A 19,871-nucleotide genomic window follows, 5' to 3' on the forward strand; every position below is an offset into this window, starting at 1 on the left:
TCACACATGTGAGGCAAGTGCTGTGCCTTTGAGCTACTTTCCCAGCCCCCTGAAACAATTTTTAAGCTAATCCGAGCTATAGGAGGCCATTTTCACCTTAAAAATCCGGTTAGCCTTAGAAAATAGAGCATGTTTATACATTGACGATTCCATAATCAGGAAATAATTCCTGAATATTCTCTAATACTTAGCTCATGTTCAGACATCTGTGCCCTAAATTCACTCCCCTGTACCACAAAAAACAAAAACAAAACAGTTAAAAAGGACATTTGGGGCTGTGGTTTTTTTTGTTTTTGGTACTGGGAGATGAACCCAAGGGTGCTGTATCACTGAGCTATACCACCTGCCCTTTTTTAAAATTTTGAGTCAGGACCTTGCTAAGTTGCTGAGACTAGCCCGGGCCATCCTCTGCCTCAGCCTCCCAAGTCAATGTGATGATGTCAGGCTACCTTTTCAATTTTTAAGAACAGGTTTCAGGGTTGGGGTTGTAGCTCAGTGGTACAGCGCTTGCCTAGCAAGCATGAGACACTGGGTTCGATCCTTAGCACCACATAAAAATAAATAAAGGTATCATGTCCATCTACGACTTTTATATATATAAATTAATTAATTATAAAGCGAACAGGTTCCATGCAGTGGAGTTCACAGCATACCCGAATCGCACCCCCTGGGTGATGGTTTATTGGAAACACTGGTCACACAAGCAGGGTGTGGCCCTCCTTGCCTCACAGCCCCCTCGTGGGCCAATGTGCTGCCGCTGTAGGCAGATAGCCCAGGACTCGGCATATCCCCATGCCGTGTGTCCCTGTTCTTTACTGGTTCTTCCAGTTAATCTTTAAGTGGGAAAATTCGAATCTACAAGGTATGTGCTGTTTTCTGCATGATGGGTGGCTCAGGCCCGTTAGTAGTGTGTCACCTCAAGAGTCATCCTGCTTTGTAGTGGAAACACAATCCAAGAATGTAACTGCTTGTGCGGTGGGTCTCCCGAGGGCTCATCCGGTGGGAGACGGCACCCTTGCCCCTGTAGCCGCATGCCCTTGGCTCCTGTGAGGGTGGCTTCTCTGGTCCACCTGTGCCTGGGGTGTGTCACCCAATGGCGTGCCCAGGGCTACCCCAGGTGGCAGGCTCCACCTGGCTGGTGGATGACAGTACTCCCTCATGCATGTGTACCACCTGCCTTTACCACTTGTTTGTGGGGGCCATGCGGCCCATTCCTCCCTCTATTGGGGAGCAGGCCACAAGGAAGTGGGCCTACAGATGCCTTCCACAGCCGGAACTGGCCATCCCCGGTAAGTGCCCAGTAGCAGGGCTGGGATCACACAGGCCGTGTCTTGGGGGCACCTCCATGCCGCTCTCCATGAAGGCTGCACTGCACTGTGCTCCAGCCGAGCCGGCAGGGCCCTTTCTTCCGCCCTCACCAGCAGGCCTCGGTGTCCCACCCGCACTTCTCTGAGCAGGACTGATCCTTTGGGCCATTTGTGTGTCTGTTCTGAGAAGTGTCCCTCCAGTCCCTTTGTCCACCTGTAATTGGTGACACTGCCCCTGCAAGGTCTGCACTCTCCCTGCCGCCCGCCTCCCTCTGCTGCGCAGAAACTGCCTTTTCCTTTCTGTGTGCTGGTCCACACGTCCTCTGGTTAAGGGCGAGAGGTCAGAGCAGCTTTCCTGACATCTGGTGCCAGGGAAATGATCTGAGCCACCCCTTGGTTGTGGGCCACATGGTATTGATGCACAGCCACCTGGGGTGACCAGGGACAGCCAGCTTCCTTCCTCCTGGCGGGCACAGCAGCTGTCACCTGCACCTGCATCAGTGGGTCAGGTGAAGGGAAGCTGGCACCTCCTGAGCAAATTGGTCCTAGAGTGGCCTTGGTACAGAGACAGCAGGGGCTCTACCTGGAGTGCCAGTCCCCAGCATGGCCTCTGTAGCCCCTCCAGCCTCAGGTCTCCCCTTCGGGACAGAATGTTGTCATCAGTCCTTGCAGAGTCAACGAGTCAGCAAGAGCACAGGCTTACTGAGGCCTTTTATTAAGTAAAGCTCTACAAAGTCAGTGCTGCCCGCTTGGCCCTTTCCTGGAAGAAAACCGTTGATGCAGGAGATGACCAGTGAAATACACTTGCCTACCCACCTGGGCCTCCAGGGCTGGCCCAGTGTGGCCTCCCAGCCATCAGAAAGGCCTGTCCCCAAGGCCACCAGTGTGAATGCGGTGGGGAGTGCTCATGGCACTTCCAGGAACAACACAGAAGCCCAGGACCTCCTGGGACCAGGTGCCAATGCTGTTTCTCAAAGTGCAGCTGTCTCCTTGGTGGTATTTCAGTACATTCCCCACTTTGGGCCAGGTCTGGGATCATCCCTGACATCCTCCACCAGGAGCAGGTGGCATCTGCTGGGCAGGCTGCAGTGCATCCAGAAACCCCTCCCCTCTGCTTGGGGACTGGCTCTGCCCAAGACACCCCTTCCTGATCAGATCTGAGGCAGGGGTTTTGAAAGATCCTAGGAAACTGATGTGGGTTTGGGAAACTGCTCTACAAAACAGAACCAAGCCCAGCCAGTGAGACGATGTGAAATGCCTACATGACAGACTCCTGTTTCTAGCACACATCCCTGTTAAAAAGCGCCAGCTTTAGGTGACGTGGAGGGAAAACCTTCTTTTCCTGTGGACTTGTGATGTGCCGCCCGTTTCCATGCAGGGGTGTCTTCAGAAAGAGGCTGTAGGTAATCAGGCTCCCCTGTCTGCTGCCAGGTGTCCCTGAGAGCTGAGAGGAGGGCAGCAGTCAAATACAAGTGCAGGTGACTAGAGGTGCCAGGTTGGCATCTGCCCTGCCCACCTCTGGCCCCTCAACAATCTCTCCTTGGTCACCATGATCCTAAAAACTTCATTGTGCAATGCAACCAGAGAAGCGCACGGGGCTGGTGTACTGGGACCAAGGCCACTAGTGGCCCACCTGTCCCTGGCCTTCACCCCACTGCAGCCAGCCACTGCCACCTGACTTCTACCACTGAGCAACATTCCCAGCCCTTTTTATTTTGAGACAGGGTCTCATTAAATTGCCAAGGCTGGCCTTGAACTTGGAATCCTCCTATTTCAGTGTCCCAAGTGTTGGGATTGCAGGTGTGTGCCACGGTGCCAGAAGGGCCAGTCTGTTTCCTAAGTAGGTTCCTGGCCCTTATCCTGGGTCTGGTCCCCCTGCTTTCCATGCTCCCGGCCTTGGAGTTCCCACATCGCAGCTGCTGGACCTCCTCGAGTGCTGGCTACTGTAAATGACACAGCTACAGACAGGTAACCTGTTGTGCTCAAAGACAAGTAGTGTCTACCTCGAGGCTTCTTCCAAAGAACAGAGGGACCCAGAGTCCTCTAGGGCCTGTGACAGACCTGTGTGTGTTCATGCAAAGGTCTTCCTGGGTGCCTGCACACCTGGCACCATGTGCCAACCATCAAGGCTGCAGCTGGCATCGGCTGGGTGGCACCACACCTGCCCCAGACTCCCTCGGCACGTGGCTGCAGTGTCCTCCCACAGAGAGCTGTGCCTCACTGCTGGCCCTCCCCTAGCAGATCTGTAACACACACTGCCCAGTGCCACGCTCTCCCACCTCCCACTCACACACAGAGCCCTGTGGCTGGGCCTGGCCACCTGCCCCTCCTGTAACCTGATCCAAGCTGGGCATGAGACGCCGACCCAGATGAAAGAGAGGGCTTCTAGAACACAATCTTCCACCTGCCCTTCTTCCTGCCTCGAGTCCCACTATGAGGGTGGCAGCAGGTCTCCCGAGGAAAGCTGCTTGGCTGACTTCAGGCGCCCACCCCTGCCCAGGCGGGAGACCCAGGGCTACCCTGCCTGCAGTGCAGCCTTCCTACCCGCACATTCTAAGTGCCTAGGCATCGAAGAAGAACAGAAGCCAGGCTCGATGAGGACACAGGGAGCTGTGTGCAGACCCAGCCTTGCCTCCTGAGGCCTCTTCTGTGGGGTGCTCACCTTCGTCTGGATCAGGGCTTTGCAGTGGGGCAGGTCGAAGGTGCTGAGTGCCAGCAGCTCTTCAGGACCTTTGAGGTCAGGACCTTCTGAAATGTGACCCTGGTCTCTGGAAGGACTCTGAGGAGACAAACCTCTATGTCACACAGCTGACAGGGTCACTGTTTCCTCTCACCTTCCGTTTTAACCGGAGCCCCTCTACCTTAATTCTGGACATGCATAGCCCCTGGGAGGGTCAGGCCAGGGCCCTCCCTGCTCAGTGCTGCCACCTGCTGTCTATCACCTGGTTCAGGGGCAGCCAGACCTGCCTGCTGTGGTTCCAGTGTGTCCCCCAGAACTTCTGTACTGAACACACAACCCCAAATTCACAGTGTTGATGGCACTTGGGGTGATCAGGGTAGAAGGAGGCCATGAGGTGGGGTCCTCCTAGCGGCACTAATGGCTTTATAAGAAGAGAACTGAGCTGGCGTGACTGCTCTGTTGCCTTGTGATGGCTGGCACCATGTTAAGGTGCAGCAAACAAGGCCCTCACCATGCCAGCACCATGCTCTCCTGGGCTTCCATACTCCAGAACCATGAGCCAAACAAAATTCTATGCTTTACAATTACCAGGCATTTTGTTATAAACAGAAAATGGAGTACGACAGTGTTCAACAGAAACACCCTCACGGCCACCTGAAGGATGAGCACCCACAGCCTGCCACTGTGGTAGCTGTCCTGCCTGAGCCTCCCCTCCAGAACCCCCTGGTTCTGTTTCCCCAGTGGTTTCCCCACCACGAGGCCTCCTGACCAGTCAGCATGGCACACTGGAGACATGGCCATCGTCCACATGACTATCTTCATTGGGCCATGAGGCCCGCCTTGTCAGCTCCTTTTTGAGCTCCATTTTAAAAGTTTCCACCTAAGAATGGAGGGCTGCGGCTGGGGCTCAGTGGTGGAGCGCTTGCCTAGCACGTGTGAGGCACTGGGTTCCACCCTCAGAACCACATAAAAATAAATGAATAAAGGTATATTATGTCCATCTACAACTAAAAACATTTTAAAAATACTCAAGAGTGGAAAAAGATCTGTTCTATATTGACTGCTGAAAGGTGGCCCTGTTACTGTTTCTTGATCACACAGGCCTGATGTGTGTACCCTGGGCTTGGCTGGCTCTGGGCTGCTCCTGCCTCATGCAGCAGCAGCTCCTGTCTATGAAACTCTCTCTGCCCATCATGGTGCACACTGGCCATCCTCCACACGCCAAGGGCCTCTCCCTCTCAGCCTCATGCCTGTGCCCATACTGGAACTTGCCCTTGTCCCCCTCAGCAGGCCCTGGCCTAACCCCAGCACCTCCTGCAACACCTGAGGTGCAAGCACACCTTGGTGGCTTGCAGTGCCCTGCAGAGTGCTCCCGCCCATGCTCTGAACTTCACGGTATTCCACCTCCACACATGGCACCTTCCTCCTCTCCCCACCAAGTCCATGTGCACCCTGTCTCCACATCTGCACCCACTCCTGCAGGACCCCGCACCAGTGTCCAGGTGCTGCCCACAACAGCCACACCCACACCCACACCCCTCACCACCAGTGGCCTTCTAAGTAGTCAGTTGGCCTTCCGGTGTCATTTTCTCCACCACCCTCCCTGTCCTGGGCCCAGTGACGTTTCCACCCCCTGAACCACGTCACCTTCTGAGCAGCTTCTATGCCAAGAACCAGGAAGAGCTTCTCCTGGCAGTGAGACTGGCTCCAGAGGCATCGTGAAGCAGACATGGTGCTGGTGTTCTGAAGGGCTCGCCAGACTTTTCTAGATTCAGAACTGGAAAATAGAGGAAGTCACTAAAGATGAACTTGAAAGCCTTCTGAGCAGGTCAGGAAGCCCAGTCTCACAAGCAGAGGAGCACCTGGCACAGGTGACACTAGATGGCGCCCCTTCAGGGGCCCTGGCCACCTCCTTCACTCAGACACACACCCCTGCGGTCAGTGTTCCTGATGCTGCCCTGCCTCTTCTTTCCACAGTGCGTCCCAGCACAGGAGGCCTGTTCTCATCAGGGAGTATCTTCAAGGCCAGATGTTTGCTGTCTGGTTCACTATTACAGCTGTGCTGGCCACAAAACCCATGTTCACAAACTAGGAAAACACTGAGGGCTCCCAAGAATGGATGAAGAAACAAACAGGGTATGGTCACCATCACCACCAGGCACTGGGGCAGAGGGGCCTGCTGGTCAGAAGCTTTTGCCCTAGTGAGGACATGGTAGGTATCCGACAACACGGGAGCAGATGGGACATGTTAAATGCCTAAATCATTTCCCAAACATGCCAATGTCTCGGAACATGCAAACAGGGTTCTTCTCCAGCCCAACAACATTCACCACCGTCTCCTGAGTGTCAGCCCTGCCAAGACTGACTCTAGAACCACTGTGCCTCTAGGGAATGGTCTGCCAGTGCCACCCCACAACCCTATGGCCTGAGGGGCCACTCTTGAGGCAGGCTCTCTCTGGGGCTGTGCCAGGCAGGAGCAGCACACACAGGGAGCCAGGCATGTGGACAGTGGAGGCCACAGCCTTTCGGGCTCCAGGTGTCCCTCCCCAGACCTCTGTAGCAGGCACACTGGGAAGGTGCTGGGTTACTGCACAGCAGTGGCCATGATGGGTCAAGCCAGAGCTCTGAATGGCCTGGAGAGCTGTAATAAAGCCAGGCCTGTCCAGACATGCACAGACCCCCATGGCTTGCTGACCTGGCCTTCCCCACATTACTGAGGGGCAAAGAAGCCTGCTCATCTCACTCTCTCCCCTCCTGGGGTCTTAGGCCAACTTATCTGGAGCATCTCAGCCCTTCACTGTCTCACCCTGGAGCCTGCTTCTGTCAACAGGTGCTGGAAGCATACCCTTTCAAAGCCACTGTCGGCACCCACTGCCAAGTGCACCTGATCTCTCTGGGAGCCTGCAGCCCTGCAGGCAGTACTGGAAGCACATGGCCACCCGTGGGTTAGTGGACAGCTTGGGGGTGTTTTCTACAGCTCTGTGGCTGAGGCTCAACCAAGTACACCAGGGCTGCTCTGGGGCCCACCATCCCTCCCATCCTCTCCTGCACTCGTGCTGAGACACAAGAGGGCTGGCACCTGGGCCAGCTTGCTCAAGGTGTGCAAGGTCAGCACTGCTGGAGCCTCCAGCTGTGCTGCCAGCTCCCCATAGGACACTGTAGCCCACAGGAGGCTACAGGGGCAGTGATGCTCTCCAGGAGGCACGCACAGAACTTTGTGCAGCCACGTTATCAAACAACCGTGCAGGTACAGCGCTGCCATGGGGTTCTTAGCTCTGTTGGTGTTCATTACCACAGTCTATGTGCAGATGCAAGGCCAGGGTCTTCTTCACTGCTTATGTCCAAGAAATGGTCTAAGGTGGAAACATCTTCAGTTGCCTGCTCAACTGTGACTTCTTGAAAAGCAAACCTAAATATGTTCTCGTACCTGAGAACAGGCTGGAAAGAAAGAACATTCCAGAATCAGGAGAAATACAGGCATTTAGGTCACCATATTCTGAGTAATTAATTTTGATACAAAAGAAACCTGAGCTCAACTGTGCAGTCAGTGCCACCATCACTGGACACAGCCTCTCCTAAAACCTCTGTTCTCTATAAAATCACAGTGAAAATCACAGAGCTCACAGGAGGTGGGTGAGAGCACAACTCAGAGCTCTCTCATCGGAGATGCAGGGAAAAGGTGGCCTTTCAAACACTGGCACAATTTTTCATGTGAGCTGGCTGAGAAGTTCACACATACAATGGATACAGCCTCACCTTGAAAAGGCCCTGAGGTTTGCAGGCAGCCAGGTGAGGGGTCGGGGACAGTCTGAACTGGGTAGTGTCCTAACACCAAGTGGGGTGGGGGTGGTAGTTATCTGAGGTGTGCAGGTGCAAGTTTTATGTCTATCAACATGCCTCAGCTCTGTGGGGTGCAGGTGTTCCATTTGCCTAGTGTTTCCTGCAAAATTCCCGTGTGCTCAAATGTTCCTTAGTGCATCAATTGCATTGGAAAGGAGTCCTGGTTTTAGAACAAGTGTTACAGCAGAACTGACTGTCCCAAGAGCGGGTCTCACCGAGGGCCAAGAAATCGTTGGTGTAGGAGAGTTTGGATTACCAGCAATACCTTTTACTTCCCTCCTGACTATTGAACTTATCTTTTGTTCCCTGGTGTGTGCGGTGAACCATCTGGGAAGAGATGGCAAAGAGAAACAACAGAAGGAGGAGAATGACCAGCAGAGAGGAGCCAGAGGCAAGGGTGGGCACTGAGTTCTGAGGAGCAGACAGGATGAGGGGCTGGGGCTCAGCTGGCCAGCTCCAGTTCCAGGGCCTTGCACAAAGCTATCTGGGATTGTGTGACTTTAGGACTTGGGACTTTATAAACCAGTAGAGCTTCTTCCCCATAGGCTCTGAATGAGGCCACACAAGTGCCACCTCTGCTGATGGGAAGTGGTCATGGAAAGTGGCCCAGCTTGGGTTGCCCCCACCTGGTCTTGCCCAATCCATTTCTGCAGGCTCTGCTGTCAACTGGTTCCTTCTCTGGCCTTGTGAGGACAGGACAGCCAACCCTATGACAAGGGATGGAGGCCAGAGAGAAGAGGCCCCTCAAAGGCTGGTAGCCCCCCAACCCAGTGCCTGATGCCTTTGAGAGGTCTTAGGGCATTTCTCACTCCGTCTGGTGACAAAGACCACAGAAATACCTCTGAAGATGGGTGGGAAGTGATTCCTGTTGCCCCGGATCCACCCTGGTGTGGCAGGTGAGAACCACCTTCCTTTAAGGCAGGAGTTTCTAGTGGCTGAGGATCGGTGGGTCTCTCCAGGAGTTCAAGGGACTGAGGGAGTCCAGACTTGGCTGAAGATTCTCTAAAGCCTTCAAACTCCCCCCACGTGCTGCTGAGCTCCCCAGCGTCGGAACAACTAGTGGTGCAAGTCGGAAGGCCCTCTCCCGTTGGGGAGCTGCTGGCTTTCCCACCTGGCACAGACAGAGGACCCTCACTGTAGATCCTTATCCGTTCCAAATTGTCACCACTCTGTCCTTCAGCTGTGTAGCAGCGGGAAACCTCCGCCCGTTCCCCTGTGAAGTCACTCACGGACTCTCCCCACCACTTCTGCCGGTCTTGCATCTTCGTGCGGCCAGGCCAGCAGACCAGATGAGGAGCTGCGCACGAAGCATACAGTTGCTGGGCTGAAGCTGCCCAGGGCTGCGCTAGACAGGGCCTGGGGTGCCGCGAGCCACGCTGTCGGGGCCGGCGTGGCTTCCGGGAGAGTGCCCACGTGCTGCTGTGGGCCGACGCCGCCTGGCCGCTCTTGATCAGTCCAGCACAGGGGCGTGTCCCGCGGCCAACCAAAGTGCCGGACCCGTAAGCCCACGGACAGGACCGCCGCAGTCTGGAGCGCGTCTTGGGGACCCCAACGACAAGGCGGGCTCCCGGGCTCTAGCGCCAGGCCCAAAAGGGAAGAAATGGCGCGGCGCTCTAGAGCCCCGGAGCGCGTCCCTGGCGGGAGGGCGAAGGGCAGCCCCACGCACTTCTCTGTGGCGGCTGCCCGCATCCCCTCCGGCCGCGCCAGTGTTGCCCGGCAACGGCGCGCGTCGGTCCGCTTCCGGTGCCCGCCGCCGTGGCGTCAGCACGCTGCCGTGGGCGTGGTCTGTCCGCCCGGCCCCACCCCTTGCTCTCCCCGCGCGCTGCACCTGCGGTGACCCCAAGAGCGGTGGCGCGGCCTGGCCGGGTCCTACGTGCCAGCCCGCGGGAGAGGTTCTCGCTTGGTGATCGCGCCCCGCGTGCCTTTGTGCACCCCGGTGCATGCCCACATGGAGCGCACACACCAGAATAAGCAAACGCGGGCTGCCGCTGGCCCTGGGTCGCACTTTCTGGTCTTGGTCCCCTCATCCTGCTGCGTAGACGCTGTAGGGGCGATTGTGCTTCTGGGGAAGGATTTTTCTACCGAACTGGAGGCTCCCTAAGGACCAGGGACCAAGTCTGTCTTCCCAGAACCTATCCCTAAATGGCTCGAGGTTGTAGGAGAATGAGGGTCCACTGCCTGCAGAGCTAGAGGAGGGGCACGATCCCCCCTGTCTGTCACGAGCCAGTTCCCAGAGTAGGACTAGTTGGGGTGGGGGGACAGTCACCCCCTCCTGCTGCCACCTGCCCCAGCGTAAGGGCACTAATGAGTGAGTTTTGCCCTCTGCCAACTGCCTCCCTAGGCATTCCTGGTCTTTTCCCATCTGTCCACATCCCCTGCCCACACCCCTAGGCTCATGAAGTCAACTTGTGCTTCACTCCATGTCCCCTGCAGCACCCCCAGACTGGCAGCCATACTGGCAGCCATGTTGGCCTCCTCTGGGAAGGGGAGGGCCACCTCCATGCTCACCCCACCTCCCGCAGCCTTCTTGAGCCCTGCAGAGGTCTGTCCTTGCATGACTTATCCAGCCTCTCCCTGTCCTCAGCCACGCTACTGAAAATTTTGATTTTAAAAATGACAAGATGAGATCATTCTCTGTACCCTGGACCACAGCCTCCTGACACCACCACCCCACACACTTCCTGAGAGGCAGAGCAGCCTGGCAATGCTCAGGAAGCCTTGCAGTCTGACTGCTCGGGACTAGGTCTCTGCAGCATCGCCCTAGCACCCATGGTGGCCCTTCAGGATGGGGGGTCAGACACTGACCACTGTCTGCTGGGCTTGCAGACAGTGGCTCCACTTGTCTCATTTTCACCCGGGATAGCCTCAGTCAGCAGTCCTGCTGTCTGTCCAACTCCCCTTTCCCACTGGGCTTGCCACCTTGAAGTCCAGAATTGGAAAGGAGATGAGAATGCTGTCCTCTTAGGGGCTGAGGTCTGGGCCCAGATGCCTGAGTGAGAAGGGGAGTGGGTCTGGAACACTTTTCCAGCAGCTTCCAAGTCCTCTGGGCCTCAGCTTTCATGTGGGAAACGTAATGGCCTTCAGGTGGTAATAGAGGAAACCACTCAGGCACCAAACAATGGCAGGTTCCAGCAGTACCTGACCATGGGCTCAGGTGGGGGCCACCTGCACTTCTTGAAATGGCAAATGAATGGTGTTTTGGGGAACATCACTCAGTATTTCCTAATCCCTGGCAAGCTGGGTCTTCTGAAGTGGAAGGGACCTCACATAAGTGATTGAAGCAAGGCTTTCGAGATGAGGAGGTAGTCCTAAATTATGTGGTTGAGACCCGCATAATCATGGGGTCCTCATAAGGAGAAAAGAGATGGAAGGTGTGGTGGTGCATCGGAAGGCAGAAGCAAAAGGATCACAAGTTCAAGGACAGCCTCGGCAACTTAGCAAGGCTCTGTCTCAAAAGAAAAAAATAAAAAGGGCTGGAGGTGTAGCTCAGTGGTAGAGCACCCTTGGGTTCCATTCCCAGTACTGCAGAAATAAATAAGTGAAGGGCTGGAGACACAGCTCAGTTGTAAAGTGGCCCTGGGTTCAATCCCTAGCACTGAAAAGGAAAGAAAGAAAGAGAGAGGGGGGAGAGGGAGGAAGGGAGGAAGGGAGGAGAAAGACTGGGAGATAGGTCAGGGCTAGAGAGAGAAGATACAAAGGTGCAAGCAGAGGCCGAACAAGCAAGACCACCAGCCACGCAGGACCACAAGCCCCTGAATGCAGGCAGCAGGAGGTCCAAAGGACCAGGAGGCTGAACTCCCCTGCAGCCTCCAGAAGGAACACAGCCTTGCCACCAGCACTGGGAGGGAGGATGAGCTTGTGCTCTTTCTAACCCAGGCCAGGTGTGGCATTTTGCCGCAGCAGACATTTGGAACCATTATACCTGGATGACCCCTAGTGACCACACTGAAGAAATGCTGTCTTGAGGAAGGGCCAAGGTGACCCTGACATTGGGTGACCAGCCCTGGCTGCAGAAGAGGTGGGGCGGCCCCGGTAGCTGCTAGGTGGCCTCTGCCACTTGGGCCAGCATCTGGGTGGAATTTCCTGCTTCACAGCAGGGGGCATGAGCCTGGGCAGGACCTCCAGGTGCATGGGCAGATCAGGTAGCTGCTCAGATTTAATTGGCTCCATGTGCGGAGGACAGTGGCCCAAGAGGAGTGATTCCTCGCTAAAGTCAGGAGGCCATGACTTCCCCAGGAGGAGACCAGGCTGGTCTCCCAGCCTCCTCTCCCTCTATTTGTGTCTACCCCCAAACCCCAGCCCTACTTAGAGCCAAACCTCCCCTATTCCATCCTCAGGAGGAAGGGCCACCCTGGGCCCTGGGGCACCTGGAGCAGGCGCCACTCTGCCTGGAGTCCGTAGTCACCCTGGTGGATCCTGGCATCACCAATAGAAAGAATTGGCTGAGCAGGGGTCCCTTGCCCCAGAGATACCCAGGTGTCCTGCTCCTCCAGGATGCCTAGACTCCAGGGAGATGTCCATCCCTGCCTGTGTCAGCCTGTGGTCCCTGGGTAGAAGGACCCGCCCTGGAACTTGCTGTGACCCTGTGTCCTGGTCCTAGGCATGTGCTGAGCTGTACAGGCACAGAGGAAGGGACCCCATGCTCAGCCCTGAGTCAGGCTCTTAGCTTTGGGGGAGACTGAGACAATTAGAGACAGGGCTGCTGTGGTTGTGTGGGCCATGTGCCACCTGCTCATGGCCAACGTCATCAGACCCTGGGCCAGCAGGCCTGGAACCATCCCCAACATCTCTGCAAAGGACGAAGGGGGCTAGGGTAGCTGAGGAGTCCTAGATGCCCCCACTCCCTCTGGCTGGGCTGGGCTGGGCGAGGCTGTGGCGGGAGGAGCAGGGACAAGGCAGAGCTATTTTCGTTATGCTGCTGCAGTTACTGCAAGGAGGCATCAATCATTGATGCTCTGGGCATCCCGGCCTGCCTGGAGATACGCAGGAGAGCAGGGGAGCATCCAGTGGGGGGCAGGGTGACATGGCCAGCTCCTGGCCCAGGCCCCACCTGGGAAGGAGAGAGAGCAGGGCGAGTTCTGAACTGGCCTTGTGTCCTCATGATGCTGGGGGATGAGGGGCACTGATTCTGGAGCTGAGCCCTGCTGCAGTGGCCTTCCCCAGCTGGCACATGTCCCCCGAGGGGCACTTGTGTGTGTGATAACAGGAAGTCCTGGCAGTGCAGGGCTCTGCAGTGGATGAAGGTCAGGCTTCAGCTGGTGGGAGGGATGGGGATGGGGCAAGACGCACGTTGTCCCGGCTTCTGCTTGCTGTGATCCCGGGGTCCAGGCTGGGCTTCTGAGACCTGGCCCTGGGTATCAAGGTCCAGCTTGTGACTGGCCCCATCTGTGGGTAGGCCCTCTTAGAGACAGCCTCAGGGAGACAGAGCCCACAGTTCCACAGGGACACTTGGGGATGAGTCTGGCCCCTGAGGTGGGGAAGCTCTCTGGGCTGACACATCAAGTTGTCTATTCCTCAAGACACTGGCCTAAGACCTATGAAGGGGCTCCCAGGAGGGCAACGGCAGGCAGGCCTGGGTTAGGGCGCTCAGCTCCCTCTTGACAGCCAAAAGGCAGCCCCAGCACTGGGGGCAGAGCAGAGCCAGACTCCACCTGCTGGGGGAGGCAGCCCTGGGGACAGGGCTCATGCCACCCTCAGTCTGGAGTCCAGGGCTCTAAGCCAGCCAGAGGCAACCCAGGGCTGCAGATGAGCAGGACTCCTGCAGGACAGTGAGCATATCTTGAGCTTTACCGAAGCCCTGGCCAGGATCTGGGACTATCTCTGTGCCAGGAGGGACAGGACCAGTGGACACAGCTCAGGGGATCTTTGTTGACCCAAAGTGGGGGTGGGGCCGGGGCATGGCCCTCTGGGTGTGATGCTCTCCCACTCTCAGGGTGGCACATGGAAAGGCTTGGTCCCACCAATTCAGTCTTGAGGGCTGTCCTGCTTTGCTGAAGGGGAATACAGGTAGGGGGAGCATTAGGTGAGCCCAGGGTCACACCAGGAGGCCACCCCTGCCTCCTCTCCTCCACGAAGTGGACAGGAGCCACTACAGCCCTGTGGTGATCACACCGGATGATCAGGATGTGTCACATGGAGTGAGTCCACTTGATCTGGGCAGAGCCCAGTGGACCACATGGCTTCCCTAACAGCATACACCTAATGGGGTAGGGGTCACAGTTGGGCCTTTTCCATAAGGCCCTTGATTCCACAGACTGGCCCTTGTTCCCAGGACCTGTCCAGGGACCCAGAAGCCAGATTCAGACACAGTGGAACAGCAGGCTGGGCAGACACAGGGACACAAATACCCAGGCACATGACGGTTCTCTCTTCCTGAACCCAGGGCGGTTCCCCAGAGGAAGGGGTGAGACCCTGTGCCCCTGCCTGAAAGACAGGGCTATGCCCCATTGTGCCACTGGAGGAGGCTGCCAGGGCCCTTTCCCAGCAGTGACTCCAGTGTCCATCTGACCTGCTACTGGCAGCCTGCCTGGCAGCTGCAGTCTGGCTAACGGGAACTGCCAGAGTGAGTCATCCCATCAGCTGGCTCACCTGGGCCCTACTGGTTGAGCACGGTCCCCATGTGAGTCTGAGACCGTGTGCATCTGTGTGTGAATGTGCAGGTGTCTGCATTGTTGTGCATATAAGTGTGTGTGCGCCTTAGTGTGTGCACATGAGTGTGTCTGGGTACGTGTGAATGTCTGCTGGACTGGGATGTATCCAAGGTGGCCTGTGGTCTGTGTACTGGTGTGTGTATGATCTTGCTCACAGCTGTGTCTATGTGGTCCTTCTGTTGCAGCCTGGCCCCTTGGAGCTTCTCAGCCTTCACTGCCCCCCAGGCTGCCCCCTGCACCAGCTTCCAGCCCCAAGAATAGGTGTGTGTGAGTGTGTGTGTGTGTGCGCGTCCAGCATGACCAGCACATTGCCAGGAATGTTTTTTCTTGGTAATAGCTGTCCTGTCTGGGTTGTACCTGCCTGCAGTGCCTCCAGGGTGGCACATGGGAGGGCTTAGTCCCAGGATTCTGCTTCTGGCCCAAGGTGTCCTCAAGTCTATGCCAAGCCAGGTCTCAGTAATCTCTCTGCTGAAAGAACTGTTGGGCCCTGCCCTCCATGCCCATCCCCTATGCATGGTGCCTATGGGGAGCCAAGCAAGCTTCCCAACTTGCCCTACTCCAGGCCTCACCAGGTCCCTTCTGCCAGCCTCTGCAATATATCAAGGTCCCCCTCACTCTGTCCCCACCTCACTGCCCTAGTCCATCTACTCCTGACTTACAGCTTTGCCCCCATCCCAGCCACCAGGGTGGCCTTTCCTCAGCTCCCACTGACGTTTGCAGACACAGGGACTGCTTGGAGCCCCCTCTGCAGAGCCACCCTCTACCCTGTCCCAGCCTCAGCAGGTCTAACCTTCAGGTCCCACCTCCCGCCCCCACCCTCTTCACCTACACTATCCGTCTGCCCTACTGGGAATACTTTCTGCCCTGCGGCTGGCTCACAGCTCACCCCCAAGGTTGCCCCAGCTTAGGTGTCTGCCAGGAGCCCTTCCCATCCGCAGCCCACTACCACCCAGCACTGCCCTGCAGAGCACCTCAACTTTACAGGCTTGGCTATGCCCTCACCAGCCCTGAGTCCCAGGTTAGGGCCAAGTGGGACGCTTGTCACCCCTGTGTCCCAGCCTCCAGGCTCTTGACAGGAACCTGGGGAAGGATGAATTCTGGGGGTGGTCCTGGACTCCAGGACAGCCCCCAGCACGGGCACTCGGAATTGCACAGTCCACTGCAGTCCTGCCCAGGCCACCCTGTCCTTCCTGGACCGTCTAGCCCAGTCTTTGTTCTTGCGGCCCGCCTCCCTCCTTCCTCTCTTGGAGAATTCCATCTTGTCCTGATCAGCCCAGATCACAGGCCGTGCTCCCGCTCCCCTACTGTTCCCCAGGTTGGAGGTGACAACTGGCAACAAGTGCCAGAGCCCCAGTGCGGGCAGGCGGAGGGTCTCCAGCCAGTTCTGCGGGCCCAGAAAGGCTGACTGGGGGCGCGAGGCGGGGCCAGTCTCAGGGGCCGGGGGCGGGCCTAGAGCGGGGCGGGGCCAGGGCGGCGCAGCCAATGGGCTGAATGAGGCCAGCGGCACCGCCCAAGCGCTCGCTGCGCAGTGGCCGGCGCGAACGGGGCGGGCCCGGGCGGGTCCAGCGCGGTGGTCGCAAGGCGCGAGCAGTGTCCGCAGTCCGAGGCTGGCCGCCCGCAGCAGCGCAAAGCTGCGAGGCCGAGCGCGGCGCCCGCCCGCCCGCTCCCGCGCTGGAGCAGGGACGGCAACTGGACACGCCGGGCCGCCGCTGGCCCGCACCTCCCGGCCGCCGCGATGTGCGACTGCTTCCACGTGGTGCTGCCCACCTGGCCCGGAGCCCCAGGCAGCGGTGCGCCTCCTCCCCGCCTGCAGCCCGCTCCCCTCCGGCGGGTGGGCTCCGCGGGCGCGTTGGGGGCGAGCAGCGCCGGCTGGGCTGCCGCGGGCGGGCGGGAGGGCGGGCGCCTCAGGGAGGGCCCGCGGGTCTCGCGCGCTCGGGTCTCAGCCTTTTACCTGCCCCTGTCTCCCGGCTTCCCACTTCCCTCTCCGGTCTCCATCTCGACCCTCCGCTCACGTCTCTCTCGGGTCTCCATCACTGTCTCCCTGCTCCTGTCTCTTGGCTCGCTGCTCCTGTCTGCTTCTTCCTCTCCGTCTTCGTTCCTTTATCATCACTCTCGGGAACTCTTGTCTTATTCAGAGAGGCGACTTTGGGCAGAGCATGGCCGCATGTTGACATGGACTGAGAACTCTGGGAACCAGGCCTGCCCTCTGACCTGCTTTGGGGGAAGCAGCTGGTGGGACCAGGAGTCAGGGCTCTTGGCCTTGATCCAGAGCTGCCAGGCTGGCCTCGGCAGGGTCCACAGCGTGGCTACTGCGTGTTTGGATCATCAGTGAGGTGGTGACTGTGGCAGGGCTAGACCTGAGGCTTGGGAAGGGGTCTAGTGGGGCCAGAGATCAAACCACAGGGTCCCTCTGTGTTGGGCAAAAGAGTGTGGGTACTGCCTACAGGGGTGACCCCTTCCTCAATCCTCTGCTGCAAAATGAGTACCTGGTGCTCTTTGTCTTTCTGTTCCTGCCCTGGGCCTGGGGCTGGGTGTCTCAGCATCTTGGAGGGCAGGGTGGAGCAGCAGGGGTTGTCCTTCAGGCTCTGGGTCAGCAATGCAGCCTGCCACACCCAGGGCACCTGGCCAGACCCTGGCACAGGGACTGGGGCAATGCTGCATTGGCACAGACTGGACCCTACTCCCTGGGGGAAAACAGGTCGGTGAGGCTAATGAAGCAGCTAGTGATGCAGAGGGGTGCCCAGGATGGGCGTGTCCCTCCACCTGCAGTGGAGCTCCCAAGGGCCCTCCTGTAGGACAAGGACTGAGGCCAGTGTGCGAGGGTTGATCTGCAGGGCCACCAGAGCAGGGAGCCTGGGCCCCTTCCTGCAATCTCCTTCACTGCACTTGACCTCCTGTTTGGGCTTCCCCTGCCTATATGGAAGTCTAAGGTACACTGACTTGCCCTGGACACCAGAGGGAGAGGGCTCTGGTGGGGGGAATAGATCCCCACCCTCTTCTTCCTTCCCTGTTGCTGTGGATGGGCTTCAATGGAGGGAGAAGGGTGGGGCCCCAGGGATATGGGTGATCTCTGCCTCCAGCTACCCCCTGCCTCCACTGCCTGAGGCTTCCAAGCTGGGGGGGGGGGGGGTCTCACAACCATCTCACCTACCTCTGGCTCCACAGAGCTCTGTTCTGGCTGCCCCTCCTAGCTGAAGGCCTTCAGTTCTGCTTTTGGCTTTGTGGTTCCCTGGCCCGTCTGGGTCAGTCCCTCCTCCTGTCCAGCCTATAAACTGCCTTCTTTTGAAGAATGAGGTCAGTGGTCCTCGCTGCAGCTTGGTGGGAGACCTGCCAGATCAGAACCCATGGGGGTTCCATCCAACATGAAGATCCTCAGGCCCTCTCCAGCCCTTCAAGGGGCCCTGGGACATGCTTAACTGATCAGGAACCTCTGGAGAGTTGGTCCTGGGCCTTTTCCAGCTTCAAACCCCCTTCCCACCAGCAGGCCAGAGCTACCCTTGTCTTTCTGCCCAGTCCAAAATTGCCTTCCTGTACCTGCCAGGCCCAGTTCCTGAGCCCCCTGGTGCCAGCCCCTCCCAAAGCCTATCTGGCTTCCTGCTACCCTGGGAAAGGAGCAGTCTGTGGTTCATCTTGTCTGGAGGTTGTCCCCTAGTGGCCATGCCGGGAACAGGGAGCCTGTGGTCCCTGCATAGGGATCCGCCCAGTCTAGGGACACTTCACCCAACACATTCATCTACCCCATGCAGGAGGGTAGAATTTCACTCCCGTGGGGGCTGGAAGTCACACCCACCCCTGTACCTGGGGAAGGCCTGTTCCTTCCCAGAGGCAGAGCTGAGTCCTGGGTAGTTAAAGTGGCGAGGAGACCCCACACACCCAGCCTTGGCCCCTGCCTGGGACCTGCAAGTGCCTGGTGTGGCCTGAGCATGTCCCCCAACTACACCCTTGCCTCCAGGGAGGCACTGGGTTCAGTGACACCATGACTGGTATTGGGGTGGTCTCTCCTCCAGGAAGGGGCCAGAGTGTAACTGGGGTCTTTCCAGGATTGTTCTGCAGCCGGCTGTGCCTCTGCATGCTATGGGGCTAGGGGGCTGCAGGCTTGGATCTTGCCTCTGCCAGTGGCGCCGAGGGCTGCCACACCGAGCTGCAGCTATGTAGCCAGGAAGGCTCTGGGCTGGCACTGCAGTGTTATTCCTGACCAGGTTGTCCACACTGATGGGGGGCTGGGACCCTGAGGCCAGAGAGGAAGGCCAGGTCCTGCACCATAGTGCCACTCCTGGGTGTCAGGTCTGCCTGCTCTGGGCAGTGATGTGGGTCTGACAGGTGCAGGCTCTGCCCTGTCCCACCAGGAACAGGGCTTCCAAGGCCCCTTCTCAGCCTGGAAGTATCCATGGCCAGGTTGGGCAATGAGGAGGAGGTAGCCATGGTCACCCTGGGATGCCACCCTTCTTGAATGAGGTAGGTTCTCAGAAGCCACACTGGGGGTGCTGTTGCTCCTGGCAACACTCCAAGTTGTTTCCCTGGCCAGGGGTCAAGCTGGGCAGTCCAGGGCTGAGGCTGTGCTGTCTCCTGGCCTCTGGTTCCTGTCCTAAACCTCAGGCTGTGCTTACCTGGTACAGCCAGGGCAAGGGGTGGGCAGGGCCCAGGAGTGGCAAAAGGGTGGAACTGGTGGAGCCCCCAGCCTCCACGTGCCCAAGCAGTTGTGTGCCTACCCCCACCCAAGGCTGCAGCAGGAAAGCCTTCTCTCTCTCTGCCTAGACATGCTCATCTGTCCTGGGCTAATTGTTGCCTCTTCCAGGAAGCCCCTGGATTGCTGGGCTGACCCAACTCTTCCTGACTCTGACCCTCTCTGTCTTCCCTCCTATGACTTCCTTTCAGAAGGCCTTTGTGTTTGGGGTTCAGCTGGGGCTGACTGCCCAGGGCATGGGGGAGGTGTAGGTGTAAGCAGGAAAGAGCCTGACCCCGGCAGCCAGGTGGGACACTGACCACCTGCGGGTCTCTGCCACCTAGTCCAGGAGTGAAAGCCAAGCTCTCCTCAGTCGCTTCCACACCCTGCACTCGAGGACAATCGGAAAAGCAGAGGATGCCACCCATCTCTGCCTGTCCACCCATCCATCTGTGTCTGAGAGCCACCCAGAGCCAGTGTGTCCTAGGGCCCTGGGACACAGGAGGTCACACGTGAGCAGAGCAGGGATTCACCCAGCGTTTGCAGACAGAAGGCAAGCTCTGCTGTGGCCATATGGCCTCAGGTAGTGGGGAGTCAGGAGGGCTTCCTGGAGGAAGGCCCACCCAGTGGAGACCAGGAGCAGCTCCTAACGAGAAGGAGTGCAGGAAAGGGGCTCCTGCCGAGGCCTGGAGAGCCCGGCAAAGAACCACAGCAGCAGAACCGGCGGGTCT

At 58.0% G+C, this 19,871-nt stretch overlaps 1 protein-coding gene across 1 annotated transcript; it reads right to left on the minus strand.

Moving 5' to 3' along the window:
• Positions 1–2,044: 2,044 nt before the first annotated feature.
• Positions 2,045–9,469, minus strand: Clba1 (clathrin binding box of aftiphilin containing 1). The gene is made up of 5 exons (XM_027946637.2): positions 8,667–9,469; positions 7,280–7,425; positions 5,635–5,764; positions 3,970–4,086; positions 2,045–2,751 (listed from the first exon to the last, which is right to left on the minus strand). Exons 1-5 carry the CDS (start codon positions 9,087–9,089, stop codon positions 2,587–2,589), a joined length of 981 nt encoding a protein of 326 aa, XP_027802438.2. The 5' UTR covers positions 9,090–9,469; the 3' UTR covers positions 2,045–2,586.
• Between the last annotated feature and the right edge of the window lie 10,402 nt (positions 9,470–19,871).

Source organism: Marmota flaviventris, chromosome 2 (genome assembly GCF_047511675.1).
Source record: "Marmota flaviventris isolate mMarFla1 chromosome 2, mMarFla1.hap1, whole genome shotgun sequence".
In the NCBI taxonomy this organism is placed as follows: domain Eukaryota; kingdom Metazoa; phylum Chordata; class Mammalia; order Rodentia; family Sciuridae; genus Marmota; species Marmota flaviventris.